General features: G+C 39.3%; 1 protein-coding gene across 2 annotated transcripts in view; it reads right to left on the bottom strand.

Moving 5' to 3' along the window:
- Nucleotides 1–782: 782 nt before the first annotated feature.
- Vegfd (vascular endothelial growth factor D) overlaps nt 783–24338 on the bottom strand; it is a 43691-nt gene continuing 20135 nt past the window's right edge. The window contains exons 2-7 of one of the 2 annotated variants that reach the window (XM_008840880.3): nt 19575–19785; nt 12910–13100; nt 9857–10005; nt 6253–6353; nt 2686–2881; nt 783–1425 (exon numbers count right to left, since the gene is read on the bottom strand). In XM_008840880.3, coding sequence (XP_008839102.1) covers nt 1299–1425; nt 2686–2881; nt 6253–6353; nt 9857–10005; nt 12910–13100; nt 19575–19785 — 975 coding nt within the window. In that variant the 3' untranslated portion in view covers nt 783–1298. The remainder of the gene's footprint in view (nt 1426–2685; nt 2882–6252; nt 6354–9856; nt 10006–12909; nt 13101–19574; nt 19786–24338) is intronic. The other variant, XM_017800073.2, reaches the window with a different exon arrangement.

Raw genomic sequence — 24338 nt, 5'->3', positions numbered from 1 at the left:
AACTTAATTCTGCTAGTGCTATTATTAAACTCTCTCTGATGTGCTAGAATTTCAGTAAATTCTATGCCACCAAAACATTATATTTAGGGGTACTTTAGGGAGAAAGAACAAAGGAAAAAGCTTTGTGCTTTCTTCCTGGGCAGTTGTGGAACAGAGAGAATCGTGTTGCCAGGAGAGTTGAGATGTCAATGACACTGAGAGGTGAACACATGCAGGAAAATGGAGGCAGAGGATGTCAGAAGAAGAACAGACCTTCAAAGATGTCAAGAGCAGGGGCTGGAGAGTTGGCTCAGCCGTTAAGAGCCCTGGCTGCTCTTGCAGAGGACCCAGATTCGAATCCCAGCACCCACATGGTGGCTAACAACCGTCTGTAGCTCCACTTTCAGGGGATCTGACATGCTCTTCTGACCTCTGTGTGCTCTTCACGACATGAATGCATGTACATACATGCAGGCACAACACTCATACACATAAATTAAAAATAAAATAAAATAAAGATGTCAAGAGCATTTGTAGGCACCTCTCTGTCAAGGGATGAGGAGTCCTGTTCAACTTAACCACACAGCAGTGGGTGACTCTCAGGTACTCCTTGGGGCATACTTTAAGAAGCATAAATTTTCAGGGAGTTCTCCCTTGTTCCTCAAAACTGAGGTCTGGTATTGCACTATTTATGTGTTTCTCTGAAGCTCCCATTTCTAGATTCACTTTTGTCTTTAAAATGTTCTCCATTCTTATGAAATGTAGAGTAATGGCATATTAATAACACCAAATTTTATGGCGTGAATAATGATGTTTATTTCCCTTAAATACATTTAAATATGAAACATCAGGCAGTGGTTCAATAGACTTGAAAAATATAAGCTGAACAGGAATTACAAAGGCTATGCTGATCATACAAATGAGATTCTGTGTGAGAAAGAACCAGAGTAATTCATAAGAGTTGCACTTAGCCAGATACTTGGAGACTATGCAGTTTTCCTCGTGCATTCTCAGTAATCAATCACATGGCATCTGTCATTACATGACAGACAAAATCATCTCATTCCTCAAAAAAAGTGGGCTCCATAGATCCCTGCTTCCCCATGCCTTTGTATGCAGGGGCACCTGCAGCTGGAAGTCATTTGCCAGTGAACTGGGGATACTCAGTTACTGTTGAATGTAAGTCTGGGTTCATTGTGGCACAAGGTAAAATCTATTTTTCTAATACCTGGTTGGGGGTGGGGGAGCAGTGACGGCAACTTGGCAAAGCAGCACGCTGTTCAAAATGACAAGGATGGAGAACTTGGAAGCAAGTTCAATCAAGGAGTCTCTTGGCTGTGGAGCCCCTGGGCAGCCCTTTTATCCTTTGGAAAGCGGCAATGCTTTGCACAGGCTGGTTTTCTACTTGCACATGTTCTGGTGTGAAAAGGACATCTGTCCTCACAGCTGTCACAAAAGAAAGCAAAGATGAGAATTTAGAAGCAAGGACTGACTTAAAATAAATCACTCTGTTCTGATTAGATTTGATTATGGTTTTGAAAGAAATTTTCCAGACATGTATTTATGATGTCAATATAAAATTCTAAATGGGCACTCCACCACTTGAGTGCTCAGCTCTAAATAAGGCATTCATACCACCTACTCTAAAGTTGAGGGAACGCAGTGGAAGAGGGTGGTGGAAAAATGTAAGAACCAGAAGATAGGGGAGAAAGCACGTGAAATTCCATCTGGGCATGATGCAGCCATTGTAATCTTGAACTCACTATAGCTTTGATGACCTACATTGGACCTGCACAGGTCAGAACCTGTCAGTACCCAATCAGGCATCTGAGAGGGGCTCATAGGGCCCTGTCCCTCCCTGATGAACTATTGACTACTGATAGATTCCGGAAGAGGAGGAGTCATTTTCTTCAGTTGTGTGTCCACTGCTGAGCCCACTAAGCTCCAATGGATAGTTCCAAATCGCCATCACACAGAATCACACAGTGAGTCATAAAACGAAACAAAAAGATGTGGATGTGGGAAAAGAATTTGTAGGGAGGAAGGAGGCTTGACAGAGAGGGTGAGGGTAAGAGTAATTAGGATGAATTGCATACATGCATGAAATTGTCAAAGGACAAATTTAATTAATCTTACAAATGAAAAATATATCAATGATTAGTTTGTGTAGCTGTGAAAGTGAATAAAGCCAAATCAATGGCCTCTGAGGGTTCTACTCATCATTACATTTCTTGCTTAAACAAATCTAGTGCAACCCTATTCATTAAAGATAAAACAAACACACAAATATGGGCATATACAGAAAGAGAGAACGAGAGAGGGGGAGATTGCTGAGTTGAACCTTCCTTAACCCAAGCAAATTGTTTAAATCTCATTGATTTAATTTTTGCTTAGGAACTATAAACTCATAATAGCAAGGGTGGTGGTCCATGTCTATAATCCAAGCGCTTGAGGTGCTGAGGAAGAAGAGTCATAAGTTCAAAGCTAGCATGGGCTATAGAATGGGACCTATTTAAAAACAAAAACAAAACAATTTAATCATCATTCTACATATTCACTTGTTCCATATTGCCAAATCTCTGTATTTCTATGAGAAAGGGCCTTGGGCAGTGAGAAAAATTTAGCTTAAGAAGGAATGCCACCCAATCAATTTGTCCATCAAAAGTCAATAAACCAAGTTAGGGCAAAAGCAAAAAAGTCATTGACCTGCAGGTGTCAGGGTGGAAAACCTTGTGCTTCTGGCAGCAGCTCTCCAAACTTTCTTTGCATTCAAAGCAGCTGCAGTTTTCTGGGTGCTGAATGAACTCTCTGGGACAGGGTGTTTTACACACACACTCACAACGATCTTCATCAAACTTCATCTGCGGTCCACAGAGAGCTGGTTCTTGGAGATGCGGGTAGTCTAAACAGAAACAGGAAAGTGTTGTTTTCCTTGCTGGAGTCTGGATGTTATTATCCAAATTGATGGCAAGTGTCACATTATCCTAGTAGAACCTGGATCCACTCTGTCTCCTTTCCTATAGATTTTTTGCCTTTAATTTTTGAACAGGGTGAAGGAGATCCACCTGTGATTTCTCAGCACAAACATAAAACTCATGAGTAGTCTTAGGTTTGTGATCAAAATACCGTAAACTGTCATATGTTAAGTCTAAATTTGATTAAGATCTATTATATGAAATGCACAAAAACTCAATAAAAATGTGGGGAAAATACCATAAACTGAGTATTTCCATGTGATTTTTAGAATGTTGACTTAATGAAAACATGAATTTTTGCAACCAACCACTAGGAACAAGATATAGAATAAGTCTAGTTCTCTACCGTGTTTTAGAAGATTAAAGGAGACAAAAACAGAAGACGTGATGTTGCAGAAATACACCTCATAACGTCCGGGCTGAGGGTGGCGACAGTGACATATTTCCTCACCTCATATTACTGCTATGAATGGTACAAAGGTAGCAATGAACTAAAGGGAGGCTCTGAGAAGCCTGACACTCTTAGACAGAAATTTCCAAAAGGTATGCAAAACAGTGAGATAGCTGCTATTCCACTCCAGTCCTAACCAGCAAATTCAAGTTTATTGTAAAAAATTGAAAGAGACAGGGGCCAGGGTGTAATTCATTGGTAGAGTGCTTGTCTAGCATGTACGAAAAGTCTTGGATTCAATCTCCAGCACCGCAGAAACCGCATGTGGTGGTACATGACTGTAATCCCAGCCCTCACTCCAGAAGTAGAAGCAGGAGGATCAGAAATTCCTGTCGTCCTCTACTGCTTAGCTGTATATTGAGTTTGAGGCTAGATTGGAATACATAAGACTGTCTTTAAAAAAGAAAAAAAAAGCCAACAACAATAAATGGAAGAGACAGAAACTTTGGAAAAACTTGACTCTTTTGTTTTGGTATTTTTGACAGTTTGGGAGGAAACTCAATATTTCTTCCTCAAAGCGGCTTCTCTTCCAGTGTGTATCATTTAGGGAAGGGCACCATCGTCCTCTATATTATTAGGTCACTATGTCCACTCTGATCCTTGTTCTTGTCCTCTCTTTTCCATCACACTGTCACAGTCACAATTGAGTCAGAACCTTGTGTTTCTTATGTAGATGGCTGTCACTCATGTCACTGCTACAACTTTTATCTCTTCAATCTATTCTCCACATGATTATTAAATGCGAATCTGATCACAGGACCACACCTGTTTTAAATGTCTTAAAATTTTCCTTTACCCAATAAAAACTAATTTTCACACCAGGTTATAAAAGTAGAAAAGACATTCCATGACCCTGAGTCTACACACTTCCCAGACTTCTCCCTCCCTCCTTCCCTCCCAACCCCCTCCTTCCTCTCTGTTCCCCCATCCCACCCCAAATGACAGTCTCACATGATTCAGTCTCACGGGTTTGGTTGCTCTTTAATTGACGCGTACTTAGAAATTATATGGACTAGATATCTGACTTCATTCTAAATTTCATGAAGAGGAAAAAAAAAAAGAGCTGTGTGCACCATAAACCAGTGAGGCAGATGTCTCTTTAGGGAAAGAGACCAATTATTGCAAAACAGTTCAGGCTCTTAAAAGAATCGCATTGACCACTTGGTGGCAGAAGAGATCCACGAGACACTTCATGCAGCCCCAGCTCCATTCTTGGTTTAGGGAAACAATTCCTGTCCCTGTCCATTATGTGGCAAAAGCAGTATTTACGCCCTTACAGGCATGTTAAAAGGAAGAGAGACTGAATGTAGGAGAACTAGGAACGGCAAGTAACTGCGGGTGATACCCTAAAGTATTATGTATTGATTCCCATCCCTAGGGAAGTTGACATTGGGTTACCAATTCCTTCTCTCTTCAGTCTTGTACCATTGTGTGTGTGTGTGTGTGTGTGTGTGTGTTTAAGCAACAAATGGATGAAAAAAATCAAAACAAATCCTTGAATTTGTGGCACTTCTGAGAAAGGGAGTGAAGCATTAAGCATTAAGTACTTCAACATACAAAATGGAACCTTTCTCAATTTAATGGGAATTCTGGAGAAATGGATAGAAACTTGGGCCCATGAGGCTATTACACGTTTTGAAAATTAGAAGTGATTGTGACCCTGTGACCCTGCCTTTCTCACTTCCACCATTGTTACAGCTTCCTAAAAAGTTCCTTGCTTTCTTTCCTTTCCCCATGATATGGCTAATCTCCATTGTTGGCTGAATTTTAGAACCAACTAGGAGGTGCATCTCAGAATGTGCCTGTGAGGACACTACCAGAGAGCTTTCACTGAGGAGGAAAGGCCCATTCTAAATGAGAACCCAAACTGAATAAAAGGGTGAAAAGGAACAAGAAAGACTGGTGGACAGCAACATTCATCTCTGTTTCCCAGTGGTAGATACAATGTATTCATCCACCTCAAGGTCCTACTGGCAGGCCATCCTCACCATGATAGACTCTACCCCATCAAAACATAAGCCAAGAGAAGCCACCTTTTCCTTAAGCTGCTTCTGCTTCTTCCTCCCTTCCTCCGTCCCTCCGTCCTTCCGTCCCTCCCTCCCACCCTCCAGCCCTTCATTCCTTCTTTCTTTTTGTCAAATTATTTCCATTTTCAAATGGTGAAATTCAAAGAAACCATATCCAAAATTACTTTATGTCTCCATGAGATTTTTATACAAATGAATTGTTAAAATATAGCTGACTGTTTTATTCTGAAGTAGTTTAATTTAAAGCTTAACATCCACTTGTGAAAAGTTGTATTGGAATGCTCTAACTACATTGGACTTTTAAGAAATATTTTATTATTTTTATCTTATGTGTATGCATGTATTGCCTGCATGTAGGTAAGCGGAGGACAGAAGAGGCTGTTGGATCCCCTGGAACTGCAGTTATGGACAGTTGTTAGCTTCCATGTGGGTGCTGGGATTCAAACCCGGTGATTTGAATCACTGGGTGATTGAAACCTGAGATTCAAACAGCCAGTGTTCTTAACCGCTGAGCCATCTCTCCAGCCCCTACTTTGGACTTTTCTTTTGAGATTATCAACAGAGTGATTCATTGGTGGACTTACTATATAATCACAACAGAGAAGATTATGGAATGCAAATGCTTCTGCCACTGTTGTCTGTGTGATCTTGAGGAAATTACTAGGCATCTTGCTGTGATCATTTTGTATTTGTGAAAAGAGGTAATCATAGGATTGTTGTGAAGACTGTAACACTGCCTGGTCATGCTAAGTACTCAGTCATGTTAACTGCTATTGGTCTTTTTTTATTGCTACTATTATTTCACTAGTGCTGTCATTACCTTCTGTTCCAACGAGTGGATGTTCCTCCTGTAAAACACATTTACATTTGGTGTTATCCCATAGCATGTCGATAGGACAGAGTTTCTTGGGATGGGAACAGCTAGGAAAAGAAAGCAATGAACCAGATTTAAAGCTTTATGGAGTAATCCTACTATTGTAATATTAAATTAGTTTCTGAGCGGAGAATGATTATTCTTTTATATTTTCTTTCTAATAAGTATCCAGGATAACTAATTGTTGAGCTCTACTGTGTCACACAGCACGGTGATGATAGTTAATAATAATGTATTATATAATTTCAAAATTGCTAAAAGAGCACACTCAAATATTCTCACCACAAGAAATTACAATTAATGTGTGCATAATTACAGTTTGTAAGAGCTTCATTTGGGAGTTGGAGAGATGGCTCAGTGGTTAAGAGTATGTACTGCTCTTGTAGTTCCAGCATCCACCCCAGGTGGCTCACAACCACCTGTAACTCCTGCTCCAGGGGTTCCAATGCCCTCTTCTGGGCTCCATGGGCACTGCACTCATGTACACACACACACACACACACACACACACACGCACGCACGCACGCGCATGCACAAACATGAATAAAAATAAATCTTTTTAAAATAAGTAACAAAAACAAAGAGTTTAATTCATACATATGTGCCATATCTTATGAGATGGCAATTCTGTAGTTATAAATGTTCTATTGGGAAACCTTTAAAAACCAAACTGGAACTTAGGAAAATTGTTTATCTTCTTCAAAAGATGGTAACTGCAGGGCTGGAGAGATGCCTCAGCAGGTAAGAGCACTGGCTGCTCTTGCAGGGGATCCAGGTTCAGTTCCCAGCACCCACATGGACAGCTAACAACTGTGTATAACTCCAATTCCAGGGGTTCTAATGTCCTTTACTGGCTTTGGCGGGCATTGCATGACATGGATGCACTTACAGACATGCAGGAAGACAGTCATATACAAAAAATAAAACTGAATAAAAATTTTAAAATGCTGTGGTTAGGAGCTGGGGAGATTGAAAGAGTGCCTGAACTGGAAGCATGAAGACCCGAGTCTGAATACTGAGATCCCACATAAAAAGCTGGACATGTCCCAGGTTTGGAAGACAAAAGAAAAATGAAGAGGAATCCAACAGAGGGATGCTTTTGGAAGCCCTTGTCAAGAAATTACACAGGATTCTCATATGAACATTTGAAAATTGCCCTGTTCTGACTTTTTTCTAGTTCCCTGTCTAGAACTTGAAATGCTAATTTACAGTTAAGAGTTATGCAATTTTGGAGTCTTAGATAGACCCACTGAAGGGGTATTGCAATTGCCTCACCCTGTGCCCCTGTTCAGCATGAAAAAGGCAGAGTGGTCTGCATCTCGATTCCCTATCAGCAATTTGGGTAACCTCTTCAGAGGATGTGATAAGAATAGGAGGTAGGAATTGGCTAGGCAGTTAGGGTAAAAAGACACCAAAGAAAAATAGCCAGTTTCTTGGCTAAAACTCACAATGTCCTTGGGCCTCTTAGCAACCTACTCTGTTCCTAAGGCCAAAAATGTTGAAAATATTTGGGAGCTTTTCTCTAATCCTTAAAATATTTTAGGGTTACCTCTTCAGAAGGGGCAATGTTAGAGAAGCCAAAAGCCCCATAAAAAATAAATCAAAGAAGAAGAAAAGTACATGAAGTTATGAGAAAAAAAGTGATGGGGAGATATGGGAAGAGTTGGAGGGGAGGGAGTGGGCATGAATTTGATGAAAACACCTTATATGCATGTATGAAATTCTCAATAAATTATTTACTTTTAAAAAAGTGGGTCTGGAGATATGGCTCAGCAGTTAAGAACACAGGTTGTTCTTGCAGAAGACCTGGGTTCGAATCCCAGCACCCACATGGCAGCTAACAACTGTACGTAACTCTCTAACAATGGTCCATAACTCCAGTCCCAGGGGATCCAACAGCTTCTTCTGTCCTCCATGGACATTGCACGACATGGGTGCACTTACCTACATGCAGGCAATACACGCATACACATAAAATAAAAATAATAACTAAACTTTTTTAAAAAGTTTAAAAAAAAAGCTGGAACATGTCTTTGAGAGCCTGCATCCTCAGCATTGCATGGGAGGGGATAGTCGGAGACAGGCAGTATAGCCATTATGAGGAATTTCCAGTTCAGTGAGGTGAAGAGTGATAGATACCCAGTGTCCTCACTTACCCTCTACATTCACCACACACACACACACACGCACGCGCGCGCGCACACACACACACACACACACACACACACACGATACTGGTTGAATCTATGCAAATTCTATCTATCTGCCAACAGTTTATTTGCCAAAGTTAAATATTGTTCTAACATAGCTCCTAAGATTATTTTCTTTATGACAGACATAACACTGACCAAGGTAGAAGGCCATCTTAGACTCAAAGTTCTTTTTCTACATGTTTTCTATTCTGCTTGAGAGAAGTAGACATATCTTCTTGGCTTAGTGTTAAGTAACATATCATCACACACTGATGCCATTCACACAATATCGTTTTTGCTTTACTTCTGCAAACCATTGGATTTACTTAGTGTTCTTACCTTTCATTCAATGTTTGTACTTTGATCTTTATTTATTTCCCCTTATTGAATCCTTTTGTCCCCAAGTCAATGAGCATTGCCTTTGGGTTTCAAACACATCACAACTGTAAGAACTCGTCTTAGACAGAATCACAAAATTAGCCTCAATATAATTTAAAAGTAAAATGAATTTTGACTTGTTTTACTTTAAGAACTTTCCATTTGGTGGTCTTAAGGAGAAAGTTTGGAAAGTTGCCAAGCTCATATACTGATAGTTATGCCAGTTCCCAAGAACTCCAAGAATCTTTTCTCTTTGTTTCTCATTTCCGGAGTAAGCATACAAAGTCTGAACTGAGTTTTATTATTGCTTGTTCTGGAATGAGGGAACATATACTAAACGTGAGATTGGGCCAGTTTAGTAATGCATCTAAGTACTCATTAAGAACAAGAAAGAAAGAAAGAAAGAAAGAAAGAGAGAGAGAGAAAACGAAAGAAAGAGAAAGAGAAAAAGAAAGAAAGAGAGAGAAAGAAAGAAAAACAAAGGTGTCTATAAGTATGTATACTACCAAGGTTTGACATTCTACTGCAATATATATCTAACACCTATTAAAATATGTTTGTCAAATACTATAAATAAATCTGAGTTTGAAGCTAAAGAATGAGCTTTAATAAAGAGGTAATGATTCTATAATTTTACTTGTAATTTTTCTGTTTGTTTCTTAACATTTTTATTATTGTATAGTAGACAACAGAATGGGTTTCTCTGTGACATCTCCATGCAAGCATAAAATGAACTTCCTTCACATTCTCCCGCCTTCTTACCCCCTCTGTCCCCTCGTCTTCCTTTTCCCTGAAAGTCTGCCTTCTACTTTCATTTCTTTTTTTCCTTTCTTTCTTTTTTTTTGAAGATTCCACATAAGAGAGAAAACATGCAATAGCTGACTTTTGAGAATGACTATCATTAATAACGGAATAAAGGCATCTACACAGAGCTTTGCCAACGGCAAGAACAGACATTATCAAGTCCAAGAAACCCTTACCGATCTTCTTCTGGGTTTTGGATGGATCTTCTGATTATTGAGTATGGATGTCGGGGAGCTGTTGGCAAGCACTTACAACCTGTATGGTTGGCAACTTTAACAGGCACTAATTCGGGTACTGATGTCAAAGGCACTGATATCTCAAAAAGCTATAGCAGAGAAAGAGAACCATAATGTATATTTTATCATATGCATAGTTTTAAATTTCCAGTCTTCATTTTTGCCTTTGTCATTAATGGTCATGACTTTAGTGAAGTTATCCATTAGGAATGGAGTTAGTTATGATATGAGCTGAGAGTCAGGAGACCAGGTGCTTATCCAGTTTTGTGAAGTATCTAAATGTTTTTCAAATCTGTTCTTGTTGGTGTCACTAGGGTCCATGTAAATGCTACCATTAGTCCCTGCTGTTGTTTTAAATTTGAGCGTAAACTGTAAGAATAAATGAGATTAAATCTATGGAGGGCGGTTGAGATTTTGGTGGATTAATTATGCAAACTACTTAATTTTCTCTTCTCATACTATTTCTATTGACAGCAGATAATGTCCTACCTCTTGACATTAGACTTGGTCATGACATTATTTTGACCAATAAGTTATCAGCTGACATTACACCAAGTACAAACTGGGACTGCGTAAGCTTTATAAGACTTATTATGTCTGGTTTATGATATGCTATGAGAAGGATATAATCTATCAGTCATGCTGACCCATGGAATTAGAGACACGGGAAGCAGGCTTGGACTCACACTGCCACTTAGAGCATTTCGAACTTTACATGCATGAGTAAGAATAACTCATTATGGTTTGATGTTGCTTGTTTTTTGTTTTTAAGAGATGGTTTCCCTGTAGCCCCAGCTAGCCTGGAACTTGCTATGTAGACCAGGCTGGCCTTGAATTCACAGAGATCCTCCTGCCTTGGCCTCCCGAGTGCTGAGATTAAAGGCGTGTGCCACCATACCCAACAACTCATTCTGGTTTGAAAACACCAAGTTTCTGGGCATTTGCATATAGCATTTGTAACTGATATACGATCACACCCAGACAAATACAACTAAATATAAATATGTATACATTCTTTCTATACTCTTATATGCATGCCCTGTTGTACTTTATTATTAATTTATTACTTATACAAACAGTATAGGTGCTTTCTTATTACCTTTAGACTACAGATGAAGAAATAAATGTACAAAGAGACTATATAACTTTCTAGGGTGGTTCCATGATGTATCTATGAATTTGAACTTCATTTTAAGGAACTGTCTATATATTCACCACTCCATGTAGTGCTATATACGTTGTTTCTAAGAGGTGGTTTACCACGTAGTTCGTGCCTTTGAGGTTAGAACTGTTAAACTGTTCATGTACTCCCATTTGGAAAGGAAAACTGCTGTACGCTTACACTTCAGTATATTCCTTAAAATCAATCATTTGTTGACTACAGCAAGTGAAAAAGTGCTCAACAATCTAAGTGGAAACAATCCACTAAGGTTGTGTTTATTCTCACCTTTCAACACGGAATGGAACTTCACTGACATAAGGAAGGGTTGTTTGCAGAGTGTTTACTATACATTAACTTCATATTCTTGCACAGTTCTTCAGACACCCTCCAGCGAATAATAATAAACCCTCTTACATTATGCAAGCTTTGTTCTACTGACAGTTGAGGCTTATGCCATTGTTTCTAATTGTCCAGTGGTAGAGGTTAGATTTTTGCAAGTCCAGAAATTCTCTAAAAAGATTTAGACAGAGTGAAACTGCAGTTTTGCAGATAGTTTGGATGGTAAGGGGAACATAATTAAAAATAATTTAGTGGCAAAAGAGATGGCTCAGTGGTTAAGAGCACTTACTGCTCTTGCAGAGGGCTCATGTTCAGTTCCAAGAACGCATGTCCCGGGTCTTAAAGCTTCCTGTTACTCCAGTTCCATGGGATTTGACTGCCTCTGTGGGCATGGCATGCACATGGTGTACTTACATACATGCAGGCAAAACATTCATACCATAAAATAAAAATAAAAATTTTAAAGAAAATTTAAAGAATAGTTAATCTCATTAACAAAACAAATTGGAATCCAGAAAATTCCTTCACAATGATACCTTTGGTGCCTATGTCATTTTATTTTACTACCTCATGATTGTGAGGATATGATATTATACAAGCAAATGTGACAAAAGAATTGTACTAACATGTGAGGAATTTGCAACCGAGAACCAAAAGGAGTGTAGTTTAATAAATAGCATTTTAATAATGTTTCTGTAAGGTCGTTACTTCAGCTATAGAAAGGAATATTTATCTTCTGGGTGAAGGGAATTTTATGAAATAGAGAAGACAAGAATATTTCTTCTCTTGAGATGTAGGAGTTTTTCAAGGGTCTTTTGTGCTGGATATTCTCCTTTTGCTCACCCACAACCCCCAGAGATACCATCTTCTTTCTTATCTTCCCTGCCAGGCTCTGCCTCTTTGGTCACTGGCCTCCATGACAGAGCCTTGATTCTCTTGCCTCTCCCAGAGCCTGCCTGTATTCCCTGCCACACTACTGGTTGGCAGCTGCTGAATGAGCAGCCCTCTGTCACTTTCCCTCTGGGTTCCTGTATGTGTATGCTCCTTCAGCCTCCTCAGTTTTAGAATGAGAACACCCCCCAACTTTGGCTGGCCCTGTTGCATCCTTCTTTCCCTCTTCCTCCGACCCTGTCCACATCTTTCATTAAACTCTTCTCAGTCACTCCAATTGAACAGCACAGACCCTAACACATACATAAGACAACAGAACTTTCTTTACTCCTCTTAACACCCTGGTCTAGTAACTTCCATGTTTTCTGATTCCTGGTATTAGAGAGATGGTAACTGATGAGAGAGTTCAGACCCTGAGACTGCCATGCACCAGCTATGTAATTTTACTATTACATCTCTGAGCCTCAATTTTTTTTTGTCTGTAAAGGAGGAAAAGGTATCCTTTTAGCTTGTTTGGGGAAATTAAATAAGTTATGCACATAAAGTATTTAGCGTAGTGATTGACATCAAGGTGAGTGGTCGCTGTCTCATATCCTCATACCTGTTTGGAGATGTATGAGGTACTTGTGTTCATACAAATCACACTCTCGTCATTGCAGCAGCCTCCACATCGGAATACATTCACACAAGGTGGCTTGAAAAACGTGTTGGTCGTCATCCCCAGCTCACTGGCGACTTCCACGCATGTCTCTCTAGGGCTGCATTGGGTTCTTTGCCACTCCTCATCTATAACTTCAGAAATAAAGCTCATTAAGACCTGCAGAGAAAATGGCCTTGATGTGCAAACATGAGCATTTTCATGTTTTCTCCCACTTGTTTATTTACTAGATGGGTATTTTTAAATTTTTTTAAATTTTATTTATTATTTTTAGCTTTTGTGTATTTTTGTTTTCATGCCTGCATTTAGTAAGTGCACCTGTGTCATACAATGCCTGTTGAGGACAGAAGAGGGCATCAAATTCCCTTGGAACTGGAGTTAAGGATGGTTGTTAACTGCCATGTGGGCACTGGGAATCGAACCTAGGTCTTCTGCAACAACAGTCAGTGCTCTTAAGCACTGAACCATCTCTCTAGTCCCCTAGATGGGTATTTTTGTTAGCTCTTTAACCAAAGATTGTTTGAAAAAAGAAAATTGAAACACATGTTCCTTTGTTCCTTTCCATTTTGACTATTTCCCCCTAGTGGGGGGAGGGCACTATGTCCTTTCTGTACATCACACTGGGTCAATCTGCAAAAGCTGCATAATAAGGACATCAGTGGAAGCATGTGAAGACATAACATGTGAATGTTATTTTTCAAGCAATTTAGAGACTACAGCTGGATAGCATTTCTTCTGCTTGAAGCTAGATATGACTAGGTTTTAGAACCATCAAGAAATGTGTTTCTTTTGGGTGCTCAAGTAATTGCACTAAGACTTCAACCTGGCAACCACATGTGTGGATACTCCAGTGGAACCAATCTGTTTTCAAATCAGTTTTCACGTTTGGAAATATCCAATACTGGTGTTTATATAAGATGATGAAATAGCCCTTTCATTTTAATGAAAAGAGCAATCCTCTGGCCATAACTAATTTGAGGGAAACCAGGAAAAAATAAACACATCTCTGTGAAAATAATGAAAATTACTTGGCTGGGGAGATGGTTCAGTGGGTAAAGTACTGGCTGTATAAGGATGAAGACCTGAGTTCAGATCCCCAGCACCCACATAAAAAGCTAGCCATGGTGGTGCACTCCTGTAATATCAGTGCTGTGAAGACAGAGACAGCTGAATCTTTGGGGCTGACTGCCAGTCTAGCCAAATCAGGTTCAGTGAGAGACCTGTTTCAAAAACTAACATGGAGAACAACTGAGGAAGATGCCCAACATTAGCCTCTGGCCTCCACATTCAAGAATATATGTACACATACACACGGGCATGTAAAGAAAATCGTGTTTTCTTGTAAAGCAGTGATTCATTTTAAGGAGTTGTTCTGTTTTTAATTATATGTATGTATGTGGGTTTGTGAATGTGAGTGTGAGTGCCTGCAGAAGCCAGAGGAGTCAGATCCCCTGGAGCTGGAATACAGGCAGTTGTGAGCTGCCCAATGTGAATGCTGGGCATCAAACACAGGTCCTATGCAAGATCAGTATATGGCCTTAGTCACTGAGTCATCTCTGTGGCCCCACTCTCAACCTTTTTTTGAGTTATATTTTTTGAGCCTTTACATCTAACATTGTGTAGCAGCCTTTCCAAAGCTGTTTTGGGGGCAAAAGATTCATTTTTAAAAAAAAAAAATAGCACTTAAAGACTTGCTTTCAACTTCTTATGGATACAGCTATTAACTTTATTCTGTTAGGAATGTGTTGAAAACTTCTTCTGTTAGGATCAGCCTCAAAACTGATCCTTAGTGATCCCCAGTTCCTGGTTGTCATGCCCTGTGCCGTTTCCCATTCCTTTTGTGTGAGAGTGAAACTGAGTAATCGGCTTCTCATGAAGAGAATACAGTAAAAGAAACAGGGTGTCACTTATGTGACTAGCTTTAAGAATTCTCTCTCTTGGGGATGGAGAGATGGCTCAGTGGTTAAGCACTGACAGCTCTTGCAGAAGACCTGGGTTTGTTTCCCAGCACCCACGTGGCATCTAGCAACCATCCATAACTGTAACTCCAGTTCCTGGGCATCTAATGCCCTCTCCTGGTTTCTCTGGGCATTGAATGACACGGGTACACTTACATATATGCAGGCAAAACACTCATGCACATAAAAATAAACATGAATTAAAAAATAAAAAACATTTCTCTTTTTCCCTTCTTGCCCTCCCTCTTCCCCTGCCTTCCCTCCTTCTCCATTCCCCCCCTCCCTCTGTCTCTGTTTCTCTCCCCATCCTCCCTCTTCCTTTCTCCCTCCCTTGCTCCCCATCATTTCTCACAGAGGGTCGTTTTTTAAAGATTTATTTTATTTTTATTTTTTATTCTATTTATTATTTTTCATCTTATTTTATGTGTATGTGTGTATTGCCTGCATGTAGGTGAGTGCACTCTTATCGTGCAATGCCCGCGGAGGACAGAAGAGGCCTTTGGATCCCCTGGAACTGGAGTTACGGACAACTGTTAGCTGCCATGTGGTTGCTGAGATTCAAATCCGGGTCTTCTACAAGAATAACCAGTGTTCTTAACCTCTGACCCATCTCTCCAGCCCCGATTTATTTTATTATATTATATTTTATTTTATTTTATTTTGGCCTTCTTGAGACAGGGTCTTCCTATAGCCCCAGCTGTCCTGGAACTCACTATGTAGACCAGGCTGGCCTTGAGATACGCCTGCTTCTGCCTCCTGAGTGCTGGGATTAAGGGCGTGTGCCACCACACCGGCTGATTTATTTTATTTTTAATATGTGTGTGTGTGATAATGTGTGTGTGTACTGCTGTGTGTGCATGCACTTGAGTGCAGTGTCTGAAGAGGCCAGAAGAAGGCATTGGAAACTTGAAGCTAGAGTTATACAGGTTGTTATGAACTGCCCGATGTGAGTGCTGGGAACTAAACTCTTGTTCTTTGCAAGTACACTACATACTCTTAACCTCTAAGCCATTTCTATAGCCTGAGGGTCACTTTTGAAGCTGCCTACCACAAGAGTTTTTCACATCACTCTACTCCTCTTCTGGCTCACAGGTTTCTTCATGGCCACGATGGATAGACCTATGTGCTATAAAACTGAAAGTGGCTTCTGGCCAACAGCCAGTGAGGAATTGTAAGTCCCAGCCCAAGAGCCTGTGAGGAACTTAATTGTACAAACAATTACTGAATGAACTTGGAAACACATCCTGCCCTGTTGAGCCTTGAGATGCTTTTAACCCAGGCCGATATTTTGTTTGTATCCTCCAGAGAAACTTTGAAGGAGAGAAAACAATCTAACCCACACCTGTATTTCAGCTCCACACAAATATTTAAAATGTCTGTTATCTAGGAGGGGGGATGGTGTCTGAGAAATGAAACCCCAGGTTGTTCACTGGACTTCACACACATATGCTCACACATCTATATGCTCCAAACATATGTGTGCACCCTCAAGTACACTCACACACATGGACAAACACACAGAATGGCTGTTCCAAAAGCCAAATTTGGGGGGGGGGTAATAAGGAGCAATAGACAAACACTTCTCTACATTTTCTTTAAAAATGTGTATTGATCTCTCCTTAGATTATTCTGGATTCGCTTTTATTTTTATTTTCTGTGTAAGAATGTTTTGCCTGCATTTATGTAAGTACACCATGTCCTACAATTCCCACAGAAGTCAGAAGAGGGCATCGGATCTCCTGGAATGGGAGTTACGGACAGTTGTTAGCCACCATGTAAGTGTTGGGAACTGAACCCTGGTCCTCTGCAAGAGCAGTCAGTGCTCTTAACCACTGAGCTATCTCCACCCCCCTTTTATTCTGGATTTTCATATACACAAACATGTTTCCATCAGAAGACACAGAGAGAGCCTGTGTTTCAAGTACATAGGTGTATCACTGTTTCAGTTCTGGCCCTAGTCCTCTAAAAAATCTATTCAATACACATTTTCCTTTTCCATTCATTAATCCCAGTTTTCCTCATAGGTTGCTTGTTCAAGGACTAAAACTAGAAAATAATATGTTTGACTGGCCAAGGAGCCAGTATTTTTTAAACATTTTTATATTACACAGATCTTCTGAGAAACCTTCAAAAAATTCCCAATGATGATTTATATAGAAAGCCTTCAAGCTGTATGCACGAGAGCCAAATTAATTATTAATAGGGATGTTATTTAATTTGCTTCTATTACTCATGAATCTTTGAAAAAATAGCAACCAGCGTGTGAAAATATCCCTAATCTAAAATCCTCCTTAAATGTTACTTTCTACTTGAGTTTTCTCTTTAAAAGTCTGTTTTGAAAGTTGGAGGTCATAATAAAAAAATCTCATGTAGTTATGAGCACTACCACAGACTAACATTTCATAACTCCAGTGTTCTGTACTACTGCCCAGGGAATTATTCTGAAATCTGTGAGAGGGAATTAATAACAAGACATAATTGGTGTGATACACTTACTTGATTATTTTCTGCCTCTAACTTGGTAAATAACTTTAGATAATCCCCCACGTACTTAGGAGGAAAACTGTGAATTGCAAATTCCATCATGTTTTATGGTTTCTTCCTTAGAAAATGTCAACCTCACTGCCTTTTTCAAATCACCGAGTCTTGGTTTTATGGTAATATTGTGTTTCCAGGGCATCTGTGCATTCCCCTCAAGCCATTAGACAGGTAATCTGATCAAAATATTTAGTCTTCATATGGGCTTGTTTATGTGAAGTGCATGTCAATTTGCCACACAAACAAACAACTAGACCTTCAAAGCCCCGACTATAGTTCCCACTGTCTGAACTCATTTAAACACACAGTCCTACACAAGAACACAAAGAATCTTCATACTTGTGGCCAATGTGCTGCTGAGAGATTCCCCTCATCTATGCACAGCTTTCCCGAAACCTAAGTCCTGTGCAACATCATTATTCTTTAATAAATAAGAAAAAAAGACAACCCTGGGTAGAAATAAAATAATGTTTGCTTACGAGTCAATTAAAATTAAGCAATAGAGATACTTGTATCCTAGGAAGTCATATTCAAATCTATAAGGTGAATAATGTCACCATAGCCTCCTGTGTTGTTTTGATATACCATCAAAGATCTAAATGCCTAATCAAGGCCACACAACTTTATTTACAAATAGTTCATTCATTGCACCACAGTGTGTGTGTGTGTGTGTGTGTGTGTATACACACACACACAATGATCTCCTTGTGAAGAATCTCTGTCTCAACTGGATGTCATTAAAGTGGCCTAAGTAGACACTACATGACCTTGGCCCCTCAGGAAGCAATTTGGAAGGACAATGGTCCCTTGATAACTGTGAAGGATTGGTTGCAGAACACCTCAGAGACACTAACTTCTGCAGGTGACCAAGTAAGTCCCTTATATAAATTGGGATACAATGTGCACAGAACCTATGTACACCTTCCTGTACATTTGAAATCTTCTCTGAATGGCTTCTGATAACCAATGAAAAGCACGTGCGCTATATAAATAGTTGTTATAGTACATCATATGCCAAGAGAAAGAAGGCTGCATATACTCAGCATAGATGGAATTTTCCCTAAATTTGACCTGTATGATTGGATGAATGAATCCATGAGTGCAGTACCTGCAGATGCAGAGGGCTGGCTGTGTATTATTTTGTAGTCCTAAGCCTTGATTACTTTGTGTTAACAATTTTCTTCATTATTTTTTGAGAAACACAAGTACCCATTATTAGGCCTCATCTTCCAATTTCTGTGTTTCACTTTTACTGAAAAACCATAGGATTTTGAAGAAATAACAAAATATAGCCAATTTCTTGGTTTTTGTCTCTATATGCATAACAGAAGCACACCCTTGCTGATGATTATGCACTTTTTTTTAAAGTAACCCTGGGGCTAGAGAGATGGCTCAGCAGTTAAGAGCACTGGCTGTTGTAGCAGAAAATCCGGATTTGATTCCCAACACTCATGTGGCAACTAACAACTGTCTATAACTCCAGTTCCAGGGGAACTGATGCCCTCTTCTGACTTCTGTGGGCATTACACAACACCTACCTACATGCAGGCAATACATTCACACACAGAAAATAAAAATAATAACATAAACCTGTTTTTTTCCCTATTAAAATTTTTTCTGCATATTTTGCACTCACATCCTGAATTAAATTGACTTCAATACTTTGAAATGTTCTTTTGTGTTGGTTGTAAATATCAAAATCATATTCAATGTGTTTCTTTGTAGAGTAGACATTTAAAAATTAGGATTCTTGGACTGCCAAGATGGCTCAGTCGGATAAAGGCAATTGCTGCCAAGCCTGATGACCTGAGTTCAATCCCTGGGACCCAGATGATGGAAGGAGAGAACTGACTCCCATAAGATGTCCTCTGACCTCCACATGTGCAGTGTAGCATGAGCCATCACCACAAATGCATAAGTGAATAAATAAATATAATACAAATTTTAAACAAAACAGATTTCTTCATTAACACCAGAACCATGAAGTCAAGGACTGCCTTCTGATCTCCCTCTGGTACCGATACATATACATTCAAACTTCTGGAAGAAATTGGTGCATGCGTTACTATCTGATAAAGAAATAAAAATCTAACGCTATACTTACGCACATACCTTTTAGTGTTTCGATGTCATAGAAAGTTGCGGCAAACCTAGTGGACCTGTGGGATGTTGAACGAGAGTCCATGCTGGTGAGACTCTTGAGCTTCAGCCGGCATCTCCACAGCTTCCAGTCCTCAGAATGTGTGATTCGAAGTAGTTCCTCCAGGCTAGAAGCAGCCCTAATCTGTTGTTCAGATCGTTCTAACATTGACTGGAATGACCGCTCAAGAGAAAAAAAAAATACTGGTTTAAGAGGGAGCTATTGATTTATCTTGATAATCATGGTTGCACACACTTTGAACTATAGACTGATCTGGAAAAAAACTAAACAAGATTATTCAAATATGTACCTACATCTAGGAAAACAATGACATATAGTATTTTTAATTGACATTCTACCAATTCATGATTGAATCAAAAGATTTACTTTTTTCTTCCTGGGTTCTCCATACACTTACAAAAAATATTGTGGTATACTGAACGGTGGACATTAAAATGATAGGTCTACTTCTGTATGTCCAGAGTCTGTGAACATGCATTATTCAAGAGAAGGATGCAAACAACATGAAGATAAGGATCTTGAGATGATATTAGCCACATGAACGCCCAAATACAATGACCGATGTCCTTAGAAACAAGGAGAAGGCAGAGACACAGAAGGGCCATGTGAATACAGAGTCAGAGATGAAGTGATGGGGCCGTAAGCCAGGGATCACTTGGAGCCACAGGAAGCTGGAAAAGGCAGGGATTCATGCCAAGAGAGTTTGACACCTTGGTTTTGGAATTTTGTAGTTGATCTGAGTTACCAACTTTGTGGTGCATTGTTATAGCAGTCACAGCAATATAGTCGATATTTTTTTATCTTACTAATTCTGTGATGGTAGCTACCATTTCCTATTTCAAAGCCGTGACTCTTTTGTTTAAAACAATCCCTTCTAGACTATATGTTGAAATTGTGCTTTTGTTCTCTATAGTTGCATGCCAATTGTATGAATTAATATGATGCAACATTATTAGATGGGTTTATTAGAAAAAAGCCTAAGCCAATAAATGGTTTCAGTATGTAATTTCTTGTTCAAAAGTAGGAGCTTGGAGGCTGGTTGTGGTGTGCATGCTTTTGGTCCCAGCACTTGGGAGGTAGAGGCAGGCAGAGTTCTGTGAGATCGAGGCCAGTTTCATCTACATAGCAAGTGCCAAGCCAGATGGGGCTACAGGGAGACCCTGTCTCAAAAATGACAAAAAATAGGAGCTTGGTTATATAAAATAATGATGCATGCGCACAATGAAATACTACTCACTCATCAAAACCACTGATGTACCTCTGGAGTCTATTTCCTGCTTAGTTTTTTCCAGTACTAGAAATCAGTCTCTGGGCCTTGTATATGCTTTGCATGCTTTTTGCCTACTGAGCTGTCTTCTCGGCTCTGGAGCTGAATTCTTGATGGATTCTGTCTTCCAGACTCAGACCCATCAGTCCTGCAGTTTCAGGTTCATGGTTTCATAGTTCACCAGCATTTATCATTTAGTACCATTGTTTTACATGTTTGTTTACCATTTTTTTTCAACTTGTATAGTCCATGAATGAAAAACGTTCTCAAAACATGTATCAAGGTCAGGTCTTTAGTTGTCGTTTTGAGGCAAGGTCTCACTATGTATCCCAGGTTGGTCTAGAACTTGTAATTTTCTTGCCTCAGCTGCCAAAGGGCTGATATATCATGCATGTGTCCATCATATCTGGGTAAAGTCACCTTAGTCATTTACCTGAAAGTCCAGATGTGAGTATGCATACACATACACGTATGCACATTTTTACCTGAGATAGGAGAGTCTTAAATTTGTTTATAAGCTGAGGAAGAGCCAACAGAAAAGAACCCCAAAGCATGTACACGGCAGATAAATCAGGACCTCCAAAGGTTTGGTACCGTATGAGTTCCAGTGTTAGGTGGATGCAGAATGAAGAGATAAAAAGGCACCTTCTAACACAGCTGAGCCACATGAGAAACCACATGGTCTGTAGATAGCAAGGCTACCTGAGAAGCTCAAAGATCTTTCTCAGATGGTTTCTCGCTGCTCTCTGGAGTTTAAAGCAAGGAAATTTTCTGCAAGGGAGGAGAGAGGAAGACTTGAAGAGCACAGATGGTGTTTGTGGACTTGGCACTGAACTTCAGTGGCAAGCCACAGTTTTTTAAAGCTAAGATCCTTGAGGATAAAACTGAATAACTGCTAGTTTGCCTGGCAACTCTGAAATGCATTGGCTCTACATCAAGACTCATTTGTCCGTAGCCTCTGTTTACCCAATCACTCATCTCCTCTTCTAGCTCTAGGTAGAAGTACCTCATCTCCAATTCAATCTCCAAAGTAAAATGTTTTCACGACACTGCTTCTGTAAGTGAATGACGAAAGCAAAAAAAAAGTTTAAAAATTATTTAATTGCCCTCTGCTGAAAGGATTTTCGTTTATTGAGGTGAGAGTTCATCACCATCTGTAAGTACAGACTGATGTTATGACCTCAGAATTTTTTTAAAATCCCATTATGAGAACTTAGGATCAAATATTGATTCTGCAGACCAAATTAAAATTATTGAATGATGTTAAGCACTAAATGGCTCATATGATTTGTTTCTTTATAAAAATAGTGTTTAAGCAAGTGCTCAAAGTTATTTAGGCGTGATTTGTCTATTATCTTAAAACCTAGTTTGAAATAACTTAGAAATTAGAGACAATCATTTCATAATTACAAATGGAAATACTAACAAGTCAACCAACTGCAAGTAATTCGTTAGAGATATACATTTGGGAAGGGTTGAAAATGGTTTCCTTTCCAATGTGCTTTCTGCACTGGTTGATTTCTCTATAATCAACTGTATGTTGTCTACTTGGGTAAGACAAAACCAAACATCAAAAAGTGTGACCATAGCCCCAGAAACATACTGAAATCACTGATACAAATGTTCATCAAAACTAAATAACTACAAGCAGTCCCCAGGATGAGAAGTGAAACAGGTTTCCCAGATCTTTGTTTTATGTTGCTGCAGCAGCCTTGTTTTGTAATTAATTCAAGACTGTTAGCAATTATACTCTTAAATAACAAATCATTCTCTGATGTTTCTTAGCTACCACAAGCCAGCTTCTAAATGATGAGACTTAAAATCTCTGCAACACTACTTTGTCATCATGTGAATATGCACTATACACAGCAAATATGTACTATAAATATATACTATACCTAGCCGCCTATACGGTTGTATTCTGAACATGCCACCAAGCAATGGGCATGCTGTTGGTTGGCTTCTTTCTCTTTGGGAAGGTTTTGGAGCAGAGGTTCTCAGACTTGGCTTCATCTTGAATGTATGTGGGAAGAAGCTTCAAAAAATACTGATGATTGGATTTTATCCTTAGAGAAGCCCATTTTACAAGTTTGAGTGACACATTTTGAAAACAACTTCCTGTGGTAGCCTCAGTGGTAGGGCTTGTAGAAACTCTCTGTACTATCTTTGTTACTTTTTAAAAAATTTAGTTCTTAGAAACTTTTCAGATGCCAGACATGCAGCTCAGTTGGTTAGATTGCGTACCTAGCATGCTTGTAGACTGGGTTCAATTCCTAGCACTGCATAAATCTGGCATCGTAGTACATACCTGTAGTCTCAGAATCTGGGAGGTTAAGGCAGATAAACCAAAGGTTCAAGGTCATTCTCTGATACTAGTGAGTTTGGGGCCAGGCTAGGTGTCAAAATGAAAAAAACAAAAAACAAAAAACAGAAAACAAAACTTCCCAAGTAGTTTTAACGAGAACCACTAATTTGGAGCATGGTAATAGTGACTTGAAGTTCAAAACCTGCCAACTCAATCAGACAAAAACCCAGCATAGAAGGAGGGAAATGTGCAACAGGCCCCAACCAAAGAACTAGGGCTATTAGCAACTGATTTCATCTGGATTAGGGAGTTTAGCTATCCATAAGGAAGTGACTCTAGGTAGGCTGACTAGACCAGTGGATGAACTTGCACCAAGGGACATCTGGGTACAAAAGCTTGACAGGATAGGACTTAGCACACATGACAGAATGCAAGAAATCCAGGTGGGGGGTATGTGGGGCACAAGTGGGGGAGGTGGTCTAAATTTGATTAAGATCCATTATATAAAATATAAATAAAACTCAATAAAAATATATTGTTTTAAAAACTTGGGAATAGGAGGTAGGAATTGGCTAGGCAGTTAGGTAAAAAGATCCCAAAGAAATGTAGTCAGTTTCTTGGCTAAAAGTCAAAATGTCCTTGGGCCTGTTAGCAACATAATCTGTTCCAAAGGACAACAATGTCAAAAGTATTTGGGAGCTTATATCTAATCCTTCAAAAATTTTAGGGTTACCTCTTCAGAGAGGTGAATGTTGGAGGGAAGGGAGTAGGCATGGATTAAATCAAAACACCTTATATACATGTGTGAAATTCTCAGTAAAGTTCTTGTAAAAAAAATTTTAAAGTAGCCTGCTTATACATGTGTGAAATTCTCAGTAAAGTTCTTGTAAAAAAAATTTTAAAGTAGCCTGCTTGGCATCTGAGCATGGATATAAAGTCATCAGGTAGATTTCAATGGTAATGTTTTCCACATCTACTAATTATTAAGGAGAAAATTTTTATGCTTTGAAGAATTATTTTTTTAATCATCGTATATATTTTTAATTTTTAATAACTACATGATTAGAAGAAGCTTTTCACTACAGCTTTAACATATTCAGTAACACACTCCAGAGCAAGAGTACATCTCTTTCACCTGTGGGT

Source organism: Nannospalax galili, unplaced genomic scaffold (assembly GCF_000622305.1).
Source record: "Nannospalax galili isolate Female #2095 unplaced genomic scaffold, S.galili_v1.0 scaffold521, whole genome shotgun sequence".
In the NCBI taxonomy this organism is placed as follows: domain Eukaryota; kingdom Metazoa; phylum Chordata; class Mammalia; order Rodentia; family Spalacidae; genus Nannospalax; species Nannospalax galili.
Note: the sequence above shows the minus strand (reverse complement) of the source record. Positions and strands in the feature narration are given on the sequence as shown.